Source organism: Diadema antillarum, unplaced genomic scaffold, assembly GCF_040938485.1.
Source record: "Diadema antillarum isolate AM-2024a unplaced genomic scaffold, OU_Dant_1.0 seq00000136_RagTag, whole genome shotgun sequence".
Taxonomy (NCBI): domain Eukaryota; kingdom Metazoa; phylum Echinodermata; class Echinoidea; order Diadematoida; family Diadematidae; genus Diadema; species Diadema antillarum.
In genome coordinates, this window is record NW_027271213.1 from 2,663,043 (window position 1) to 2,686,755 (window position 23,713).

General features: G+C 38.0%; 1 protein-coding gene across 1 annotated transcript in view; it reads left to right on the forward strand.

Moving 5' to 3' along the window:
- The first annotated feature begins 1,026 nt into the window (after positions 1-1,026).
- The window catches only part of LOC139727604 (probable E3 ubiquitin-protein ligase HERC4), a 35,576-nt gene continuing 12,889 nt past the window's right edge, over positions 1,027-23,713 (forward strand). The window contains exons 1-8 of the mRNA XM_071638585.1: positions 1,027-1,184; positions 3,132-3,288; positions 5,214-5,424; positions 7,374-7,519; positions 11,654-11,803; positions 13,680-13,772; positions 16,843-17,184; positions 19,235-19,339. Coding sequence (XP_071494686.1) covers positions 1,027-1,184; positions 3,132-3,288; positions 5,214-5,424; positions 7,374-7,519; positions 11,654-11,803; positions 13,680-13,772; positions 16,843-17,184; positions 19,235-19,339 — 1,362 coding nt within the window. The remainder of the gene's footprint in view (positions 1,185-3,131; positions 3,289-5,213; positions 5,425-7,373; positions 7,520-11,653; positions 11,804-13,679; positions 13,773-16,842; positions 17,185-19,234; positions 19,340-23,713) is intronic.

Below are 23,713 nucleotides of genomic sequence, written 5' to 3' on the forward strand. Positions count from 1 at the left end.
TGCAATGTCTTTCCATCTCAGATAAGACACACACACACACATACACACACACACACACACACACACACACACGCATATATATATATATATATATATATACACACGACAATAGCACATCCACTCATGAGTGCTTAAGTCGCTCACAATTAATGTTCATAAGAAATACACAGTCTGATAGTGTATTACGCACAGCTGCAAAATATTCATTTTCAAGAAAAGGTATTAGTCCAAATGTGCATTTTTAAGTTTTCTTTTATACATGATATATATACATATAAATATAAATATCATAATATCTATACGTATATACATGATATATATAATATGTATGCATATTATATCTAATAGGCCTGTATATATAAGTTACGTGTGTGTGGTCTGCAGTGACTATAGCAACTTGTCTTTAGACAGACAATGGTCATGATAATATTAATGTAATCATTTGTAATAATAGCTGCAAGCACACTCTTGAGCTGCACCCATTCTATTCAAGTTGTATGACTATCACTTCATGTGCATGTGTGTGTGTGCACTCACCCATGGTGTAAAACGAGGATACACATTATACGAACTTTACATTGAAACCGAGGACACACAGAGAACCGAGGACATCCTCGGTACGCAGACCATTCCAAACGGTTTGCTTTTGCATGCTTTTGCATGTATGGGTACATGTTTGTAGGTCCTCAATTAGCATTATTGTAATAAGTCCTCGGTTGGATGGTAATATACGAATGAGTCCTCGGTTGACAAGAGTCCTACTGACACACAGGTCCTCGGTTATGTGGTAATATTCTTATAGGTATAACAGGTCCTCGGTTTCCACCATAGACGTGTGTGTGTGTGTATTTTGCATTGTCATTGTACATTATCATTGTACACCAAAGAGTTATAATAGCTGCGATTTCATGATGTATTCTGATATTTGTATGCACGATTGTGAAACAGAATTAATTGACAAAAACAACAACAACACTACAAGTCGGTAATTTCTACCCCGCTCTATTGACGCAGTATATAGCAGTCATGGCAAGTGACTCCAGGCTGGGGAAGGTACTGCAAGTGCAGAGAAGCAGGGATGGCACCGAGCTGACAGCAGACCTCCACTCAAAGCTGGTACAGGCACTCTCTCCGTCTTCGTTGTCCTCTGATTTCCGTGTCAGTAACTCCAGACGTAACTTCCAGTGAGTAGTTCATCTTCTCATTCTATTCACTACTAATCTCTTTCTCTTTTTTTCTCTATTTTCCTACCTCCATTCATTTCAATTCATTTATTTCATTCTTCTTTTTTTCCAACAGAACATAATACAGTATAAATTAGGAATTATATCACAATCGTATACATACAACTTGCAAATGATATCAAATGATACAATAATAAAGTTACATATATATGCATGTATACTTGTAAAAATAATACAAGGTTATGTTTCAGTTGAGAAAAAAAAAAGAATTGAGAGGTCCACTAAATAGCAAGCTTGAAGATTGTGACCCACTCAAGAAAAATCTAATGAAATACTTATTTGCATCTGCTTAGCACAAGTATAATTTAAGACAAGACGAAACAAAATAGGTGACACACAGCAACATGACACGACTAGACAGAATAGATGGAAAATGGAAGGAAGGAAGGAAGGAAGAGAATGCCTACACGCTGATCAAGGAAACGAAAGAGGGAATTGAAGAGGTGCTTCAAACAGCTGGTGGCTGCACACAGCCGTGCAGAGATTATGATGGCTATTTCATTACAATGAATTCAGAGATTAATTGATTGATGGTTGGATGATAAACCCCGTGGTTGGTGGGACTTGGTTAATGAAAACGAAACATCAGAGAGGGTTTAAAAGAAAGGATTTCAACTTCCACTTAAAAGAATACAAGGATGGAGAATTTTTTATTTCGCAACTTAATGAATTCCAGAATCTAGGGCGTGTGTATATAAATGTATTCTGAGCCAATAATGTTCTCTGGATCTCCCAGACTGGTTAAAATAGAGCGTGTAGAGTGAGGTTGCGTTTACTTTATTATATTGCACACAATTTTCAAGTTAACACAACAAATTTAGTACCATCAGACAAGCAGAATGCTTCAGGTTCCTCCTAGATTATATTTACCATATTAAGCAGGTTAATGAATTGGAAGTTTTCCGTTTTCATGAATCAATGATGGTAGTCCCAATCACATTTCAAATCGGCAGGAATATGCCATTGATATATTATCATTATCATAATTGTTATCATTATTATCATAATTCTTGGCAAGTCTGTGTTTAACTGTACACAAATCTTCACTTATTTCCTTTTTGACACGAAATCAATGAAAGTAAGATGTACCCTTCGCATAAAATTATCATACTCTTGATTTAAGCAGGCAACGGTGCCCACATTTGCATTTGCCACTATGAAATGTATTGATGCTAGCTAAATGCAGCAAAATACAGGAAACACTTCACTTTACTCACGTAATTTGTCGTTATATGAAGTATTTGATAACAAAATTACTGCTCCAAGGTAATTTCATCGCGAGAGTGTATAGGATTGTTGGGGTGATTGTTCGTAGGTCCAGTAAATGTACTTATTTGTTTACTGGGGCCAGATTTGCAGGCGGAAGCAGATTGTATACACCTAGATCTTTAGAATCTGTAGGTTCTTTGCAGCATGGGGGTGGGGGCATTTCATGAAAGGTTTTGTCGGATATTTTTTTTTTCTGACAAACTGTTATAAACTACTGAAATACTTTTAACTGACTGACTGAGAGCAAATTTGGCCGACCAAATCGTCTCACAAAAACCCTTCATGAAATGCCCCCCCTTTTACCCCTCAAAAAAAAAAATGTTCTTAGGATTATCTTCTCCGCATTGCATTTGCAAAAAAAAAAAAAAAAAAAAAAAACACCAACAATGCAAACAAACAAGCACGCACAAAGCATTCGCCCCCATTATACCAACCAGTTCATTGATTTAATGCATCAACCTCAAATTAATGTACCATGTAGGTCAGTCCACATCATTTTTTTCATCAACTGCTTCCTCTTTGTTGCTCTGAAAATGACCATCATGAGGAGACTATAGACAATAACTATCATTTTCATATTTCTTGGTTGGATATTCTGAATTCTGACTTTGACCACAGCTATGTGGACACTGAGAATAATGACCAGCACGTGGACGCTGAGGATAATGACCAGTACGTGGACACTGAGGATGATGACCAGTACTTTGATGTAGATCTGGATGCTTTGCGTGAAGCATACCATCACATCGCTGACAAGGACCATGCCCTGAAGCAGGTTTGTTTGTTTGTATCTTTTTGTATATAGATAAACATTATGTATTAATAACTGTATATACATACACACACACACACACACACACACACATATATATATATATATATATATATATACACTGCAAAAAGTCCGGTGTTAAATAGTGAACACCGAGCTGGTGTTAAATTTTCGGTGCTCATTTATGGTGTTAAATTAACACCTCCGGGTGTCATTTCCAAATATAAAACTGTTTTTTGAAGAGTTTCATAGTAAGTGCACTTCTTGTTGATTTTTAATTTAAACAAGACGATCAAGAATTTTACATTAAAATACTAGATTTTTAAAAAAATGTGAAAATAAATTTACACCACAGTAACACCAGCTGTTGTGGTCTCTTATTGAAGCTGGACGGGTGTTAAACCATTGATATTAACACCAACAAATATCAAATCAACACCATGTGGTGTCATTTTTGAATTAACACCAGTACAGTGTCAAATTAACACCACGAAGTATCAGGTGAACACTTTTCAACACCATCACAGTGCATTTTCTACACCTGTGGGTGTGGTCCTCTATTGAAGTTTGATCGGTGTTAGATTTAACACCCATGGTGTTAAATCTAACACCGATGTTTTTACAGTGTATATATATATATATATATATATATATATATATATATATATATATTCATATGTATCTATGTAGGCCTATATTGCAGATACAATGCAAAAGTAATATATCACTATATCTACTAACGATAAAGATATATCATGACAATTAACCTTGAGGGCTTACCTCTAACTGTTTCCACAATGTGATGACCTTTCATCCCTGTCATCTCTTCCAATAAGTGACTGTATTTTATCCTTCCTACAAAAAGCGTGTTACCAAATGATATTAATAGCTTACGGTTTGGCTGGAAAACTACGAACCTATAGTGACCACTGACCCAATTAGCTATACAAATAATTTCTTTGTTTCATATCTACCTATCTTATAATATTCCATTGCCACTGGTGATTCCTAGTTGTAGTTAGCTGTAGTCTAAATGTATAACCTTTTTTTTCATACACACACCACAGTGACTTTGATCTATTGCTTTGACCTTTAACACCTATCATTCCATGTAAATACTTTTTTTTCTATCTTTACACTCGTTACTACCGAATAGTATTACCAATGGACATAGCTATAATAATGTGAAATGTATCGATGCCCCCAAACTTATTAAAGGGGAAATCCAGTCCAAATATAAGTTAGTCTGATAAGAATAAGTAAAATATCACGAGTTCAAAGGTAAAATATTGATCGAAATTGGATGAGATATAAGGAAATTATGACATTTTAAAGTTTCGCTAGTTTTTGAGGAAACACTTCTTGAGCGGTCAATATGAATATGCATGCACAAATAGCAAAGTCAGCATATCATCCCCTCATAACTTGCCATGTAGTTTGTACATAAAATTGTGAAATTTCCAGTTTTTCATTCAAACGCAATTATGCCCGAGGCTCAAATCCTGATATATCTAACTGATCACTATTCTGAAGTTATTTAATCAGGAATAACATTATGTTTCAGACTTCAATGACAGAAACATTGAGATTTTTTATGTGTCATACTTTGTACACAATCAATGGATAATTGTGACGTTATGGCATGGTCAGCTCACTCATTTGCATATTCATATCAACTGTACGAGAACTGTTTTACAGAAATTAGTAAAATTTCATAGCTTTCTTATTTTTCATCCGATTTCGGTCAAATTTTTACCCTTGGACTTATGTAAGATTTTACAGTGATTTCATCTTGATATTCGCTATGTCCCGTATTACCCTCTTTTTATCAAGTTATTTATGCTCAGCTACCACCTCCACAAGCCTGTTCATATTAGACGAAGTAAAACACAAACCCACGATCATGACGATATTTCAATCTTGCTCAGATGGCCAAGGAAATCCACAGAGTGTACCAGGATCTGGGAAAGTTTCTGTGCCAATCTACCAACAGGAATGACGTACGTCTGTTCCCTATTCTCTTGGAGTGTCCCACTTTTGATAGGGTGGAAGAGGAATGGAGCAGAGAGATCGTCTTGGACCTGGCGAGGGCGCTTCTCAAATTGAACGAGGAAGACAAGCCTAAGTTTGATATTCTTAGTAAGTTTTTTTTTTCTACAACTTAAATCTATAGTTTTATTAAGGTTTAACTCAAATTTGAAATTGTACGTATCTGTTCAAGATGATTCGGCCATAGCTCCTTTTCTTTGAGTAGAATCAGTGATATTCAATCCTGTCTGTATATATATTTTTTGCTTCTTATCATATTTTATCTTATTTATCTGTTTGTTTTGTTTCAGTATCGTAGCTCTGTCAGTGGCTGCAAACACACACTGTTATTCTCAGAGGCCCTACACATACATACTTCGCATCACAAAATACACACATTGTAAAATATAATTATTAAAGTAAAATAACATAATATACAAATACGGTTCACTTGTGGCCAGGTAGTTGAGTATTGCGGAGGTAGAAAATACATAAACAACTTCACCTTTAACACTGCAGTTCACTGAGAAGTGATATAATGGGATCTCAAATATATATATATATATATATATATATATATATATATATAAATCGAGACAATAACGAGGACAGAAGGTACATGCGTCTTCCTCAGGGTCGACAATGACAATTATGAAAATAAACAAGATGACTCTATTCTCTGTATAGTAATACATAAGTGACTACCACTTGTATACTATGTATTATAATTTTAGAGAATAGAGTCATGTTTATTTTCATAATTGTCATTGTCGACCCTGAGGAAGACGTATGTATTCGTCGAAAATTTGGTCTGAATAAATAGCACTGTTGGACTGAAATGCATTACTACCCTACTTCGTCATCTTTTCTGCACTGGTTCAAAAACGCGGACTACAAACAACATCATATAATATATATGTATATATATATATATATATATATATATATATACACAACAGTAGTTCAAGAGGAAAACTTCCTGAGAGACGTAGTTTTGACGAATTTTCGCCCATAGCGCTTTGTCAAGTCAATGACCTGACAGTTTTCATCTTGAACTACTGTTGTGAATCTATACTTTCCTGGACTCCAAGCAGAAACCTATTACTGTTATATATATATATATATATATATATATATATAATGTCTAGATAACAGGACATGTATACATTGCATATCTCCTTTTTTTTTAATTTCACATCTTGTAATATATGAACTATTGTACATTTATCAGAATGATGTAAAATACATCTTTCTCGGAAACAACTCATACACTTAACATTTATTTATTTTTGCAATTTTACTATGGTAGTGCCCTTAAACACATAATCTGCTCACAATTTATTAATCTATAATAGGTGAGATAACATAACATATGAGGGAAAATATTATGTATTAACATTAATCAGTATCATATCTATTGATATAGAATTTATAATGATAATCACCTACATATAACTTGTTAAAAAAAGGGTTGCACAAGTGTATAGAAATGCTGTCAAAAAAGTGAATTATATATATATATATATATATATATATATATATATATCTTCACATAAAAATGCTGACAATGGTTCTTCCAAGTTTGTTTGCAGAGACAGAAAAAAATAATAGACAGATAGAGGACAGTCTGAGGTGGTATGATCATGGTCAGCAATACCCGGAAAGAGGCACCTACCGTACCTGGTCCCCCTTAATTCCGGGATATCACAGACTTTGGAGAAAGGCCATACTGAAAGAAAATTATCAACCCAACCCCACAAAGTGGGAAAAAGAACAGAAAGTTATAGATGGAAAGGATAGTGATTGTACATTTGTGGTTCAGTGTAATATATGCAAAGGAAAAGTATCTTCAGTTTTCCATGGCTACCTAGACCTCTGACCATTTTTCAACTCCGGCAGTTTTACCAAGCCACATTTTGTGGGTGTGATATATTATGCGCATCAATTACAATGTTCTGTTGACATAGTTGTGACAGACGTTCTTTAAAACTTGCTCTTTCAAACTTGTATTATTTCATCATTTTGCTTACATATTCTTGGATATTTCCCTTTCCTCACAGGGGCGTGGTGGTACCAGAAGCCAGAGCTGTTTGAAAGAATTGTCAGGGTGTTTCTCAAAGCTCTCCAATGCTGGCATGGGCCAGACGAGTACTTGAACATTTCCCCTGAAGATTTATATTTGAAGACACTGCATCTTCTTTATGAGGTATGTCTCTCTGCAGACCCCCCCAACAAACAAACAAACAAACAAACAAACAAACAAACAAACAACACACAAGCAAACAAAACAAAACAGAGTGCAGATGCGTGCAGAGTGAAATGATAAGACGATTATGTACACAAGTTGTAGAACCTTGGTATTAACAAGCGGGAGCAACTTCTCAGAATGATTGATAATAACACATAACCAATAACACGTTTACCATTCCCAAACAGGCATATATTCCAAATTTATGGATTCTATGTGGGGACGGCCATTGCACATCCCGTAGTAGATATAACTGTGAAGTCCCAACATAGATTTTAAGATCTTACTGGTGCTTATCACTGAATATCATACATATTTGGCTTTTATAAAAACATTTCTTATGAAGACATGTGTACAATATTATACAGATATTGACTTATCAGAGGTGGAATATAACATTTGAGATCCTCGCGGGAAGTTATATTTTTGTCGAGGATTATTATATTTTTCCGAAGCGCGTAGCGCTGAGGAAAAATATAGTATTTCGAGACAAAAATATAACTTCCCAATGGAAATGAAATGTTATATTCCTACCGAAGGAAAAAAGTCAATATCTGTTATATCATATGACCTACAGTACAGGAAATAAACTGCTGTATAAAGCAACACGACTTCTCCTTTTTCAAACCCACAGTCAAATTCATGAACGCGCGTGACAACGCTCGGCACTGTTAGTGGTATGCAATCGAGCCAAACCGAGCCATAACTATGATGGCTTTCGCGTAGGCCCTACTATCGGTAATTCGTTCTTCCGTGGCATAGCCGTGCAGGAGCATTCCTAGAACAGTCGCTATTCAATCATACGTAGGCCTGTAGCGAGGACCTATTTACGTAGCGGTAACGTTAGAGCTAGATTTTGTAATGACAGTTGTAAAATCATAAAAAAAAAAATTGTACAAGACTACCGTAACTGCCGCTTTTGGTCTAAAGCAAGCTTGTTGAGGTAGGTGTTTGTGGTGATGTATGAGAATGTGAACTTTCTAACAATGTAGGGCCTAATCTCTTCTGTCTGCAGTCACTGGTACATGAACTGTAGACTACGGACCTGGCCCTGGTCCAGGTCCAGCGCTAGTAGCATAGAACTACCAGATTCAAAGAAACTTACTCAGTTCAGGCGGTGGTAATACTAATGGGAAATCCTTTGCCTTCCGGCCCTGTCACGACTGTCTTACATTAACGGGAGTAGTAGGCTCTATAGCTTCCAACACATTCACCAGTTTGTTTCTCTCTCAAGCTGCCATACCAGTTACAACACTGCTAACAGTTTGACAAAAACAAATCTGTTGCAATTTCGCAATTCTCGCTTGTAGCGCGTGTATGCTGTGCATGAAGTGTTGTCTACCGCTAACGCTTGGAAATACAGTAGTGTGCTGTATACTGTGGTCACGGCGATTGCATTCGTGTGTGTGCAAAGCGTCTCTACAGCTCTGTGTATGTTGCGCGCATCATAACAATTGGTTTTTGATGACGTCACCCCTCGTGACATAACGCATTTGTTTAACGTAGTCGCTGTTATATTCCATGGTTGTACGTAATTTACGTCATGTTATGAAAATATAACGCTTCTCATCCTTGTGACAATGGTCACGTGACTGCATTTTGACCAATCACACATTGATATCTATATAGGTCATATAATATAAAAAGATATTGCCCGTGCTTTGCTGAAGGCGCAAAAAATAAGTAAAGAGGTTAGTGCAAAATGAAAACGCATCTCGCCCTCACTCTCATATAATGTAGGCCTACTAGTAGGCCTACTCATTTTTGCTGACTTTTGATGTAACACTGTAAAAACATCGGTGTTAGATTTAACACCACGGGTGTTAAATCTAACACCAATCAAACTTCAATAGAGGACCACACCCACAGGTGTTAAAAATGCACTGTGATGGTGTTGAAAAGTGTTCACCTGACACTTCGTGGTGTTAATTTGACACTGTACCTGGTGTTATTTTGACACTGTACTGGTGTTAATCCAAAAATGACACCACATGGTGTTGATTCGATATTTGTTGGTGTTAATATCAATGGTTTAACACCCGTCCAGCTTCAATAAGAGACCACATCAGCTGGTGTTACTTTGGTGTAAATTCATTTTCACATTTTCTTCAAAAATCTAGTATTTTAATGTAAAATTCTTGACTGTCTTGTTTAAATTAAAAATCAACAAGAAGTGCAGTTACTAAGAATCTCTTCAAAAAACAGTTTAAAATTTCGAAATGACACCCGGAGGTGTTAATTTAACACCATAAATGAGCACCGAAAATTTGACACCAGCTCGGTGTTCACTATTTAACACCGGACTTTTACAGTGAACCTTCATGGTCTATTTCTTAAAGTTGACGAATCTCAAGGGGCAAATTGTAATGCTACAGTCACACGTGGCCGCATTTCGTACCGGGCCCGTAAGGAATTCTCGCTATCGCCAATGACGTAAAAAGTACCCGGATGTGGCTTTTTTGTCAAGATGTAGTGCACTTGGTAGCAAGGGCACTTCCGGCGCGGGTCATAATTTGCACAACGCTAGCGTGCGCGTACGTGTACCTTACCTATAGCGCAGCGCCGACCACGGATACTAGTACAGTAGGCCGCTGTACCGCCCGAGCCAGCGAGTGGCCAGGCCTGTCATACTCGTACACTGTAGTCCCCGCCATGCCGGCGGCCGGCCTTGCATTATGCACCACTGCACGCAGCGCATGAACACATACCGGTACGGCGTACATCACAGATCAGTCATCTCTGCATACGCTGAAAATATGCTGGAAAATATTCACCCACCTGGATATACAGTATATCGTCATGGAATGCCCATCTTTTTTTTTATTTGTTCTCTGTCGAAATGTCGCAAACACAATCGGGAACAAACAGTGATCTCGAACTTATCCTGTCTCCGAAGCAATTTCTTCCAAGTACAGTATCAAGTACGTACAATGTACGTAGGCACTAGGCCTACTACCTAGTGCTACTACATGTATAACACTCATACCACACTACTAGTAAGTCGCGCGTGCACGTACTGCGCTGTGGAGTCATCCGCAAACTTCAACCATGCGGCCACGTCACGTCTCGCATGCCAGTAAGGGTCCTATTTCTGCGGATTTTTTTCATTTATTGTCGTGCGAACAACACATGGCAGCTTCGCAGCAACAACCAATAGTCGTACTAACAGCAATTTCTTAAGAATGGAGAAATTTCAAATCATATTAAAGCTGTAATTCAAGTCGAGAAAACCGGAAGTACACGTAGAATACAGTCGGTTGTGTGTGTAAATAGCATTAGTCACGTATCACGCGCGTACGAACGGAAGTGACTTTGCTACCGGACTATCCCATAATGCACCGTAAATGACGCTTAAATCAACATCCGGGTACTTTTTACGTCATTGGCGATAGCGAGAATTAAACCCGTATCGACCCTGTTCGAGCCGTAGAGACCCGCATTGACCCGCATCGTAACTCGTGTTAATTCCTGATGGATTCCGGGGGCTACGATACGGCGGTGAAAAAAATTTGGTCATGTTCAAAATTTTCTCACGGATTTCAATTCCGTATTGATATCCAAATTGACCCGCTGCAACCCGCAGCGTAAAACCGTATGGACACTTGCCGTATACATTGCCTTAGGCCTACATACATTGCCTTCATGCAACGGATGATGACAAGGTTTACATCCGGGTCGGTACGGGTCGAAGCGGGTTGACACGGGTCGATATAGGGGTCGAAAAGGATTCAGTTTGGGATTTAAAGAGGATTTTAAACGATACGATACGGGTCAATACGGGTCTCTACGGCTCGAACAGAGTCGATACGGTTTTAGTTCGTTATGGACCCGTTTCGAAATCCGGCCGTGTGTGACTGTAGCATAAATTACCCTCCATTCCGGGACTAATCCGGCTCATTTTCATCCGGATCAAATCCGTTTGTGACACGGCTGTGTGTTACTGTAGCATAAACATTTCACAACTGGTATGGTATCAAAAGTCATTGGTTGCGATAAAGATCTGAATCACCGCTAATGTCATCCTCCTTGAACTGATGAGATCTAGAAATGATGTATTAAGTGCTTTGCATATCATGATTATCTTCTGTGTAGATCAATTTCACTCCTTCGAGTGAAGGAATCATCACTGCCAAGAACTTCTATCTTCAGGATCTTCAGGATAGTGTAGCGGATAAGCATATTGACATCTACGTCAGGAACGTGTCAAGTAGGCAATCACTGGCGGCAGAACATTCAGCACTGGTATCACTCTTTTTCCTTCTTTTGTGTAGTAAGAAGTAAGGGGCATTTTTGTCGAGCCCACCGTAGGTGAGGGGAGACTAAGGGATCGCCTGCGGCGTCCGTCCGTCCCTCGTCTGTCTGTAACGCTACAAAAACTTCAATAACTCTTTACTCTGGGCTTCAATTGCAATCAAACTTCGAGGGAAGAGGGATCATACAAAGTTTCACATTTTACCATATATGAAGGTCACCTCAAGGTCAAGGCTCACAGGCAGGGGTCAATGAACTTTTAGAGCCCAATGTTAAGTTTTTATGGTGCATTTCTATTATGGGTTATAACTTTTGATCCATAACTCCATTTGTGACCAAACTTGGATGGTAGATGTCCCTTGGGGAGTGGATAGTCAGCACAAGGTCAAAGGTCACAAACAGGGGTCAACGAACTTTTAGAGCCCAATGTAAAGTTTTTATGGCGCCTTTCTATTATGGGTCATAACTTTTGATCCATGACTCCATTTGTGACCAAGCTTGGATGGTAGATGTCCCTTGGGAAGTGGATGATTACCACAAGGTCAAATGTCACAAGCAGGGGTCAACGAACTTTTAGAGCCCAATGTTAAGTTTTTATGGCGCCTTTCTATTATGGGTCATAACTTTTCATCCATAACTCCATTTGTGACCAAACTTGGATGGTAGATGTCCCTTGGGGAGTGGATGGTCACCACAAGGTCAGAGGTCACAAGCAGGGGTCAACGAGCTTTTAGAGCCCAATGTTAAGCTTTTATGACGCATTTCTATTATGGGTCATAACTTTTGATCCATAACTCCATTTGTGACTAAACTTGGATGGTAGATGTCCCTTGGGGAGTGGATGGTCACCACAAGGTCAATTGTCACAAGCATGAGTCAACGAACTTTTAGAGCCCAATGTTAAGTTTTTATGGCGCGTTTCTATTATGGGTCATAACTTTTGATCCATAGGTCCGTTTGTGACCAGACTTGGATGGTAGATGTCCCTTGGGGAGTGGATGGTCACCACAAGGTCAAAGGTCACAGGCAGGGGTCAACGAACTTTAAGGGCCCAATATTAAGTTTTTATGGCAGGTTTCTTTTTTGCCATAAATTTTTACCCTATCATATCTTTTTATCTGTTATATCCCATTCGCGTACAATTTCTTGTACGCGAATGGGCGAGACACATTATGGCACTTGCCTTGTTATTATAGGATCATTTGCAACGAAAAATACCAGAATTAGTAAAAAGAAAATGAATATATATATATATATATATGTTTATACATATTATATATGTATATGTATGATTACTTATGTGTGTCGCATTTGCATACTGTCTAATACCAAAGACAATCCCAGAAAGAGTTACATGTCGGTCATTGTTTTTATGATTGTGCATGTGCGTGTTGTTGTCACTTTGTATATACGTTTCTCTTGTTAACATAACTCTGTACCTTTGTTAATTATGACTTTGAGGGGAATACATATTACAAGCATTTCATTTTATCTTTCTCTCCAGTTTCAACATTTTCAACATTATTCAGTGAATTTCATTCATCTAGACTTCACAATCTATTGCGTGTTTATTTCGATATTGTTGAATCCATATACTACAGCTTTCTGTTTTGGCATGATATGATTTGTACACCTGCATTTATTTTCAAAATGAAATTGGATAAATGTAATAAAGAATGAAATAACGATTCATGTGACTATACACTGATTACCCTTGGACGAATTCTTGCAGAAATTATGTTTACTTTGATTTAGTTTGAAATAAGTGCAACTCAAGTCAAGAGGTGCCCTCACTTCGTATTAGTGAGTTAATAATGCCAGGGATTTTTCTTTCTTCGTGTTACTGTATCCTTGAATAACTCTGCAGGTGAAGCCGTTTTCCCTGGCGGATTATCCTTTCTTGCTACCTGTATCCATAAAGTGGAAGATAGCTTGTGAAGATTTTACCACTGCACAGAATGTAAGTGATGTCATGTGTAACTTTAAAAGTCCTGTTTGCCTTTGGGAGCAGTGATTTCGAAAATGTTCACGATATCACATGTGATGCATATGTGTAGGTCTGTTGTGTCACAAAGCATCCTACCATATAAAATTTTCACAATAAAGCCTAAAATACAAGGAGATATCAGTGTTTTTCTCAATAAACCGTAACTGTATAATAGACGGTTTAATCTGGAAACATTTTTCTAATAACTATTGTTCACATTTTGTGTATTCAACAACACTTAACATCGATTATACGGATTCAAATTTTTACAGTGGTTGGGTTAGGGTAAGGATTAGGTTTTATGTGGGGGGGGGGGGGTTGTTTCATCTGCAAATGACAAATTATGTATTTAAGATTTGGTGCATTGTGTGGTAAAAGTGCGAGATGGCAGTATTACCAGGGGTCGGTCTCTGTCCCATTTCCCTGTTCTAACACTACAGTATTTACAGAACTCAGTTGCATAGAGTTGCCTTTGTCAAAGCCTCTTCCACTATATACATGTATATAACAGTGGCGGATCCAGAGGTGGCCAACCGGGCGTGCGCTCCCTCTTTATTTTTATTAATCTATTATTAATAAAAAGAGAAAATGCCGGGGGGGGGGGGGTAGGCGATTGCACCCCCTTTAATTTTGCGAAGGCGCCTCCCCTTCACGGAATTCCTGGATCCGCCCCTATATAATCATAATAGTTAGAGCCAAGAAACAACGAAGGCCGTACTCGACTTCGGCTCCCTAGATCCTTAATCGCGATGGTCAAGGATGACGATAGCGTGAGGGCCTTTCAAAAGGCTAGAGTCCAGGCAAAGTCAGCTAAAAAGCTTGCCAAACCTTTGGTTATCAACAACAACCAATGCACGCAAAGTGCATTGCAAGTATTGGTATGCATTAGATGTACAGGTGGATGAAATAGCCGTTAGACCTTATAGGGAGTTTTTTTTGGTGGAAAATATTCATGAATTTAAATACATTAGTAAATTAGAGAACTCGGTCGGGGGACCGCTCGAGGACATGCATCCCCCAACCCGTCCCCTCACCCTTGCCCAATTTGGCTTACTTTTTAGGCCAAAATGACGACTCCAAATCCAAGGTATCCTGCGAACTTTGTTCGGGGATACAAGGTCATACATATTATTTTCAATATGATTGTGGGACTCGGCTTGCATGTTTTATGTTGTTTGCTGTTGCTAAATCGGGAAAGTGTAGGGTAAATTTCCTATTTATCAGGAAAATGTGTGTTATGAAGGTGTGCATGAGATTTATATGACGGGATTGTGTTTTCAACACGTAGAAAGCCAATTATAAAATTTTACATTGTTTTGTGTGTAATATATAGGCCTAATATATGACATGTGTTCTGTATTTTACTCTCCTCACTTTTGGGTTGTTAATGTGGGATTTTATTGTTTTTCAATTAAGTTTTTGTATAGTTATATAAAAAAGAAAAAAAAGAAAAGAAAAGCAACCTACTGTATCATGGGCACTGAGAAATACAGCATGCAATTCTGAAACTTTGTTTGGTCATACACTATGGTACTGTCATACTATTTCGTAAACATATTGACTTTCGAAAAACTGGTCTAGTTTATAATTATGTTCCAAACGAAAATGCAGTTTTCTAAATGGCTTTGATAATTGAAGACTATTATCATTTTCGGTCAAGTTTAGTCGATTGTGTCAGCCAATTACATGATATATGATAGTTCTTGTAAATAAAATGAGCGCTCATGTTTATTGTTTTAAAAGACTGCATAGAAATATGCTCCACTGCGCAACGGTATTCTAACATGTAGATCAGCAATCCTTTTCTGTATGAATCTCCTTAATGGTAAAAGGTCTTTCCCAATAGATATTTTATGTATTGAAATATTACAAAACTGTTTCATTTTAACTCATTACATAACATGATATTCAAACTATTTTGCACATTTCCGTGTTAGATTAGTTTAAAACATAATTATAAGAGACAACGAAATGAGAATATGTCTACTGAATGCAAACACTGATTTTATTTCCTTCTAATGTTTTCTATTCCTTTTGTAACCTGATTCTGTCCCCTTTCATTGCATTGCAATAAGCCAATAGGACTTAATAGCCTCCCCATATTCGTTGTATTAAAAGGTAATTAAAACTTTAAAAAAATTGAATTTGGCCGGTTGGTCACAGAAATCTGAATTTCCTTCAGATGTGACTCCACACGGTGTTCAAGTGATATTACTAGGAACCATATCCAAATTAGATGAGTTGATGATGTCATGACTTCGCAAGTTCCCCTTCGATTCACATATTGCCTTTTTGACAAAGAAAGAGAAAGTATTCTTCGCATCAAATTCTTTACCTGGTTACACATTGATGATTTCTAGGGGATAAAAGGTTGTCATTGTCAAAATTACCGACCAAAGGCATTAAATTTTCTTTGACTTTTCTGTGCGCAAGCCAATGTGGAAGTTATGAGTTGAGTTGATGGCATTGTCAGCGCGGCTAATTTGCATATTTTGTCAGCAACCAATATCAGTATTCAATGAAAGGGAAATGCCAAGCTTCTAAGTTGATTTTCTCGGCCTTTTATTGGGTACGGCAAAGATAGGCTATTTTGCCCAAGCACATGCAGCCAATGTAGAGCATTTCATTTGGATCCGTGGAAACCCGATCTACTACATCAGACAGACTGACTGATCATACTTTGATTTTGTCAAGTGAACTCTTCCCATGTTTATAGAAAAATTTTCGGTAAACATTGTATGGTCACCTCTCAATAGCAGTCATCTATCAATTTTAGTGGTCTCTAACTTTATCTCTCGTTGAGACCCTAAATGCCATTTTAAAGCGCCTCATATGAGTGACTGTCAGTAAGATGCAGTGTTTGCATTTCATTTGAGTATCAATTAAAGACCAATTTGACTGTATCATGGTTTACCCTCAGCTCGATAAAAACTGTGCCTATACATGATATTCTATCTTTGCAGTGTTGGATGAATATTTGTATCAAACATGCTTCAAAGAATTTTTAAATATATTTCTGACATTTTCTTTGCTTTTAATCAAGTCTAAAGGGTGGTTCGAGATGCATTTTATGCAGGGTCCTGCACGCCTGCAACCTGTCCTCCTACCTCCTCCTCCCCCCAGTGACAATCGTTCTGAGATCGACCGGGAGAACGTCGTGGAATCGGCAGTTGAAAATGTTCAGTTTGTCCCATGTCATGCATACCTCCCAACTCTCCTCGTAATTGTCCCTGATGAAATTGGCTTTGAGATCGACAGGGAGAATGTCGTAGAATCGGCTATTGAAAATGTCCGGACAAAGGCCACGGGAGAAATCACAGAGATACTTGTGACTCATTTCATCAATGATAGTGCCTATGGCGTCAATGGTGGGGGGCCCATGAAGGTAAGGACTCAGGCTTTGTGTGTTTTATTTGTTCATTGCGGTGTCATTTTGGATAGAAGAAGGAATGTTGAAAAAAAAACAACATTTTGTCTGTGCACAATGATCATATTTACGCAAGATATCTTTCGTTTAAATGCTGTCTAGAATTTGCTCCCAAAGAAAGAGTTCAGGAGTTTTGAAGCAGTTTTGAATGTTGTGTGTTTGTGGGAATGGAATTCGTCATGGAAGTGACGAAAATGATACCCAAATTTACCACATACCACTATATATATATGTGTGTGTGTGTGTGTGTGTGTGCGCGTGTGTGCTATGTGCAAAGTGGAGGGACTGATGAAGTCATCGCAGGTCTCCCATTGACATACAAATAAATATTCACTCATTCAATATTCTTTTGTGGACCTCTCAGGTTTTTTTTTTAACTTTGTATTTTGCCGGTATGCATGTACCGTATGTCCCACCCCACCCCCCCAAAAAAAAAATGCAATCGGACTTTCAGCAATAACTTAAAAAAAGTGACTCAATCCAAGTGCAGTTTCAAGGTATGAAACTATGACTTATTACATACATCTTACAGAAAACCCCATCCGATTTGCTTCTGTGGTCAAAGAGAAATGAGGATCTTTGTAGAGCATGTCAGGAATCCCTTCCCTCAAAGTTTTGTCCGTCATTGCCCATTGTGTTCAAAGTTCCAAGAGCATCCAAGAGCTGAACTTGGAAGAAACGGACCCTTGAAATGATTTCCAGCGATTCACATTTCTCTGTGACCACTCAACCATATTGAATGGGGTTTTCTGCAATATGAGGTAAGAAGTAATAGTCTGACTCCCTGAAATAGCAATTAGATCGTCTAATTATTTTGAAAGTTATCAATGCGGAAATCCGATTGTATTTTTTTTTTTATTGGGGGGGGGGACATACTGTATATCCTTATTTCTTAACTATCACTTATCTTTCGCTCAGTCGGATCTATGCCTATGATATATTTCCTGACTTATTTTGTGTTATGTTTTGTTGGGAAAAAAATGAAAATAAATTGAATTGAATTGTATTGAATTGAATTGAATAGTGACATAATATGAATGAGGTTAGATAGTATATCCCTCACAAAAATGATTTTAGTCTTATAATAGCTGGTAAGACTTAACTTAAAGTTAACTTAAAGTGAAACGGTGTTATTCTTGTCGTGTCATTGATGGAAAACGTGATTTTTATGATTACATTTTTGCACTAACCTATGAGAGAAATTTGTGAGTTTATGACATCCTTACCTCAGTTTATGCATATGTGGTAAATCTATGATGTTTAAAGAAATTAAAATTTTTACATTATTATTAAAGTTTATTGCATATATGGTATTTACATGTGAAAATTTAAGTTTTCGTCATTTTCTTGGTTTCGGGAGTATGACTGACTCTCATGTTACTTCTTACACTTTGTTCATCCGATTTACTCTACTTATTCATAATGGTCAACCTTCACATGATATGAAATTGCCAATTAAGATTAAACAATTGTGGGAAAGTATTTTAGCACTGTACGGTTGCTAAGCCTAAGCCCCCCCCCCCCCCGAAAAAAAAAAAACTACAACGAGACTTTCTGCCACGATAATCTTAAAAATCGTGAATCAATCAAAATGCAATTTCAAGGTATGAAACTATAACTTATATCCGACAACTCACAGAAAATGCTATTCGATTTGCTTCAGTGGTCACAACGAAATGGGGATCCTTTTTGAGCATGTCAACAATCCCTTCCCTCCAAGTTTAGTCCACAGTGTTATGGAGGCCAAGAGCATCCAAGTAATAAACTTGGAAGAAACGGACCCATGACATGCTTTACAATGATCCAAATATATCTCTTATAACTTAACTGAATTGAATGGGGTTTCTGCAAGATATAGGGAAGAAGTTATAGTTTCATACCCGGAAATACATAGTAGCATTAAGATTATTTAATCATTTTAAAAATTATCGATGCGAAATCCGATTGTGATTGTTGGGGACATGTGCAGTGCCATTGATATATATCTGCTGATATCATTGCATACCAGGAGCTGTTTCAGCTGTTCTTCGACGAGCTTCTCGAGCCAGGAAAACATCATGTTTTCAATAGAATAGGCGATCCCACCTCATCTACAACAAGCTGGTTCAATAAGGTGTGAGGATTCTAGCATTTGATTTAATTTAAGAGCAGATTACGTGACGATTTCGTTACAAGATTATTTTCAAAAAAATTCAAATAAATTCACCTGTTGTGTGGACAATAGTTTGTCGACTATAATGTTGCAATATTCTATAATAACTAAACTGAAGACGTAATCTGCTGTGGATTTGTTTTTGTTTTATTTTTCTTGTTGTGAGGTTTGTTTGTTGTTGTTCTTTGGTGTGGTGTTTTCAAGAATCTACAAAAGATATACTCGTTCAACAAGGAGTGTAGACCTAGTAACTTAATTGTATAGTCATCAATCGATTTAATCATTCTGTAATTTTCGCAGTGAATGACTATGAGTCGTCCAACATTGTGTAGTTGTACTTGTATGACTGACGTAATGATTCACATTAGATTTAATCCGATACATCTGTTATTTTGTTTTCTGTTTTCTGATACAAAAAAGAAGAAGTGATGTTTATATGTTTTTGTCGAAAAATGAAATAAAACATTGAATTGAATTGAATTCAATTTTTTTCATGCGTTTCTTCCATATACACAGCATACCATTCAAAATTAAACGGAGAATATCGTTTGATATCAAAGTAGCTAAAGAATATCTTGATAAAAAGACTCTCTGATCCCATGTCACTGATGTAATTTATAATAAATTCCCGTAAGCGCTTATCTATATCTTCTTTTTCGTAAGTGTTCGATAAAAGTGCCCTGTAATTTCGGTGCCCGTCAAGAACTCGACACCTGCGAGTCATGCAGCCCTCAAGTCATACAACCCACGAGCCCGTATTCTGCTAAAAACTTAGACCCGAGTTTAAACCCACGCCTGGGTCTAAAGTGGGTTTTGGGGGTTTAAACCTGAGTTTAAACCACCAGTTTAGACCCAGGTTTAAACCCAGGTTTAATTTGTATTCTACTAAGTCCAGCTGTGGTCTAAATTGGGTTTAAATTAAACCTACCCTGGAGGAGGTTTATTTCGAGTTTAAATCGAGTCTAACGATGACTGGTAAGGGTACCAGCACACAGATCAATGCCAATGGCACAAAACGAGTGGCTGGCTGGATACAGCAGCTAGCTTGCCGGCCACACGCGAGTACACACGAGATACGCCTACTACTACGTACTAGATCTATAGTAGGCCCTACTTGTAGCAAATTGTACACTTAGAGGAGACTCGAGATCTAAATGGTAGCAATACTACTACCTAGTACTACCTGTACTAATACGTTAGTCTAGATAAGCTTTACGATGAAAATAACCTGAAGACTAGACCAAGAACTCAATGTAGGACTAATAGAGGGTAGAGCCCGAGGTCGATTTGGCATAGATAGACTAACTGTTAGTTAGATCGAGAACCTAGATCGATCGTAGGACTAACGTTAGGACTAGTTAGTAGGAGTAGGGTCCTACTAACGTTAGTAGAACCTATTCGAATATCGAGTAGCTAGAGTACATTATTGTAACGTTAGGACTAACGTTAGATCTATTAAAAGTTAGGTTAGTGTGGTACGGTAGGTAAAATCTAACGTTACTTCTAATATCGAGACAGGGTTGATAGTAGATCTAGATCTATTTCTAAATTTTAGAATGGTTTCCATTTTTATTAACTGACAATAAAAGAAAGTGGTTTAAGTGTACAGTCCCTTAAGAGAAAAGCTTTTATGCAATTTCCTACCTCAAAGTCCTGGTTTGATCAATTGCCAGTCCATTCCGAATTCACGATTCAATCGACATAAAAAGCCATGTCCCATCCAGCGCACACAGCAACCGTGCCGCCGGCCGGCGCGGCGCGATGGATCTGCTCGTACTGAGCATTCAAAGCTAGCTAGCCAAGAATATAATAGCGCTACGCTATACGCTTACCATGTATCCTGTGATGTGCGTCGCACACGTACACAAACTGTACAGTATATGCACAGTGCTTCACGAGTCGTCGCAAGCAAAAATACAGCATGCCCTTATTCGACATAAATACCCGTAAAAACTATTCAAAATCCAAGAAAGTCACGCTCATGTGGCAGATACACTGCCAATAATAAATTTAAGTGGATTTGTGGAGAGAAAAGTACTCAGAGAGGGAGAATTTCTTCTTCCATAGAGGGCACCATGGTGGCTTGACCCAAGACTATTTCGGGTTTAATTTAAACCCGAAATAGACTTGGGTTTAACTAAACCTCGCTAGCAGAATACAAAATTAAACCTCGGGTCTAGCTAAACCATAGGTGAGTCTAAAATGGGTTTAAACCTTGGTCTACAGTAGAATACGGGCCTAAGTGAACAAGGCCCATGAGCTCGACATTAGGTAAAAAAGGCCCACAAGTAATACGGTCCATTAGGTCGACACACATGCCTTGTTATAACCGACCTTACCCCGACAACGTCGGGAATAAATTTCCTCGCCTCGGGCAGTAAAACGATAATAAAAGGAGAGGGGTACCGTCTTAACCCTAACTAGGCCGGGCTATTTAGGTAGATGATAGAGCCGCGCGATCGCGACGAAAATTGGCACACACATTGCCTATGACGTAATCTAAAGTACCATGAAGTGAATTTAAAAAAAATCTGTAATTTATGCTAAATTATGCTAATTTGTACATAATAATGCATGAAATCAGACAAGTTGGTATAAATCATGAAATAAAGCTCAAAAGAAGCACATTTTTGTGTAGATATTCTTTTTAGTGTCCTTAGGAAATTTAAGAAATTAATTTCTTATGTATTTCTTTGTTTTTTCGACTTTATGTTTTCATTGTTTTTTTTATGAAATCTGTCCGTGACATTGTTCCAAACAATAAAATATTTTATAAGTTGATTTTAATCAATAAAACTCCCAAATGATCATGCTTTTATGAAATTTGCCTGTAAGCGCAGTTAGCATTGAAATTGTACACGAATTCACGTTTTTGAACAATTTTTGGTCTGACATGCACGTACATATTTATGCGCAAATTATGCATAAATTTAGTGTCAAAAGATGCGGGAGACTCGAAAGAAAAAAAGTCATTAAACATCGCGGCGATAGCTTTTCGCGATAGCGATACATCGCGCGGAATGTCGGGGGGGGGGGGGGGGGGGGGGCTGGGAGCCCCCATCCCCCCCCCCCCCCCCGGCCTAGTTAGGGTTAACAGACACACGCCAAATCCTTTCCGGGTAGGTTTCCATATCAACCACTGGTCTCAATTTTCAGCTCAGCGCCACATGTCAAACGCTTGTCACTGATCTGTGATAGGAACTAGATCAATGTTATCAACTCGCCAAAGCAACCTCGCGCAGCTCTTGTCATTTTTTTGTATTATATTTATTCTGCATTTCACGAAATGCTAGTCAAATTGATTAAAACAAGAATACATACAGTATGTAAAGTATATTCATATCATATATATGTAAATACATGTGTAGGGAATCCCATTTGCATGCCTCAAATGAAGAGTTGTACAAATACAATGGTATGTTGAAGAGAGTATCATTTTAGAAACTCCCATAAAGTATTGAAAGTGGAGGGTAACATTTAGTACACTTTTATTGACCGTTAGATTTTGAATTGAATTTTTTTCGGGGCTCACCGTAAATTCCAGTACATTACTAGGCTACCTTTGCAGACCCATGCAATGCATGTGTGTCCATCATGTATATTTTGCGAAGAAAGTTCATAAAAACTTACAAAAATTTCTATATACATTCTTGCCACACACTCTGTTATTACATCAGCTCTTATACTTTTAGATTTGTGTTTATAGATAAAAAATACAGAAGACTGCAACAAAAAGGCTTAAGTGTGGCTGACACAAAGAACTACTGAGTAGTTGAGTTTTGTGCATTATTCAAATTGTAGATAACTGCTGACTTCCAAATTTCTCAGCAGTGGCCTAAACAAGTCCCCTGAGGTTCATATTTAATGTTTTGCTGCATTTTGGGAGGTCTGTAAAAGGTATCCCCTACCTTTAAGGGAAACCAAGCGGGGAGAGGGCACCGGCGTAGCTAGGATTTCATCTTGGGGGGGGGGGGGGGGGGGGGGGGTGGGGGGGGGGGTTAGTATGCGAGGGAGCGAGCAAGGGTGGGGGGAGGGTGTGGAAGTGCCGGAGGGGGTTGTACCCCCTATAAATGGATTATGGAATGACGGTGTGAAACGACAAATTACTGGCACTTAGTGGCAGCGATATCAGGAGAATGGCATAACGACTACATGCGAGCGAGGGGAGCGAGCGAGCTTGAAAATTTTGACATTTTACAGTCCCGAAACTGCCGTTTGTAGCCATATCTTTTTGCTTTGTAAATTAAGGGGGGGCACCGGGCGCAACTGCTGGCAATTACTGGCAGCAACATCAGGTGAATGGCATAGCAATTAAATGCGAGCAAGCGAAGAAAG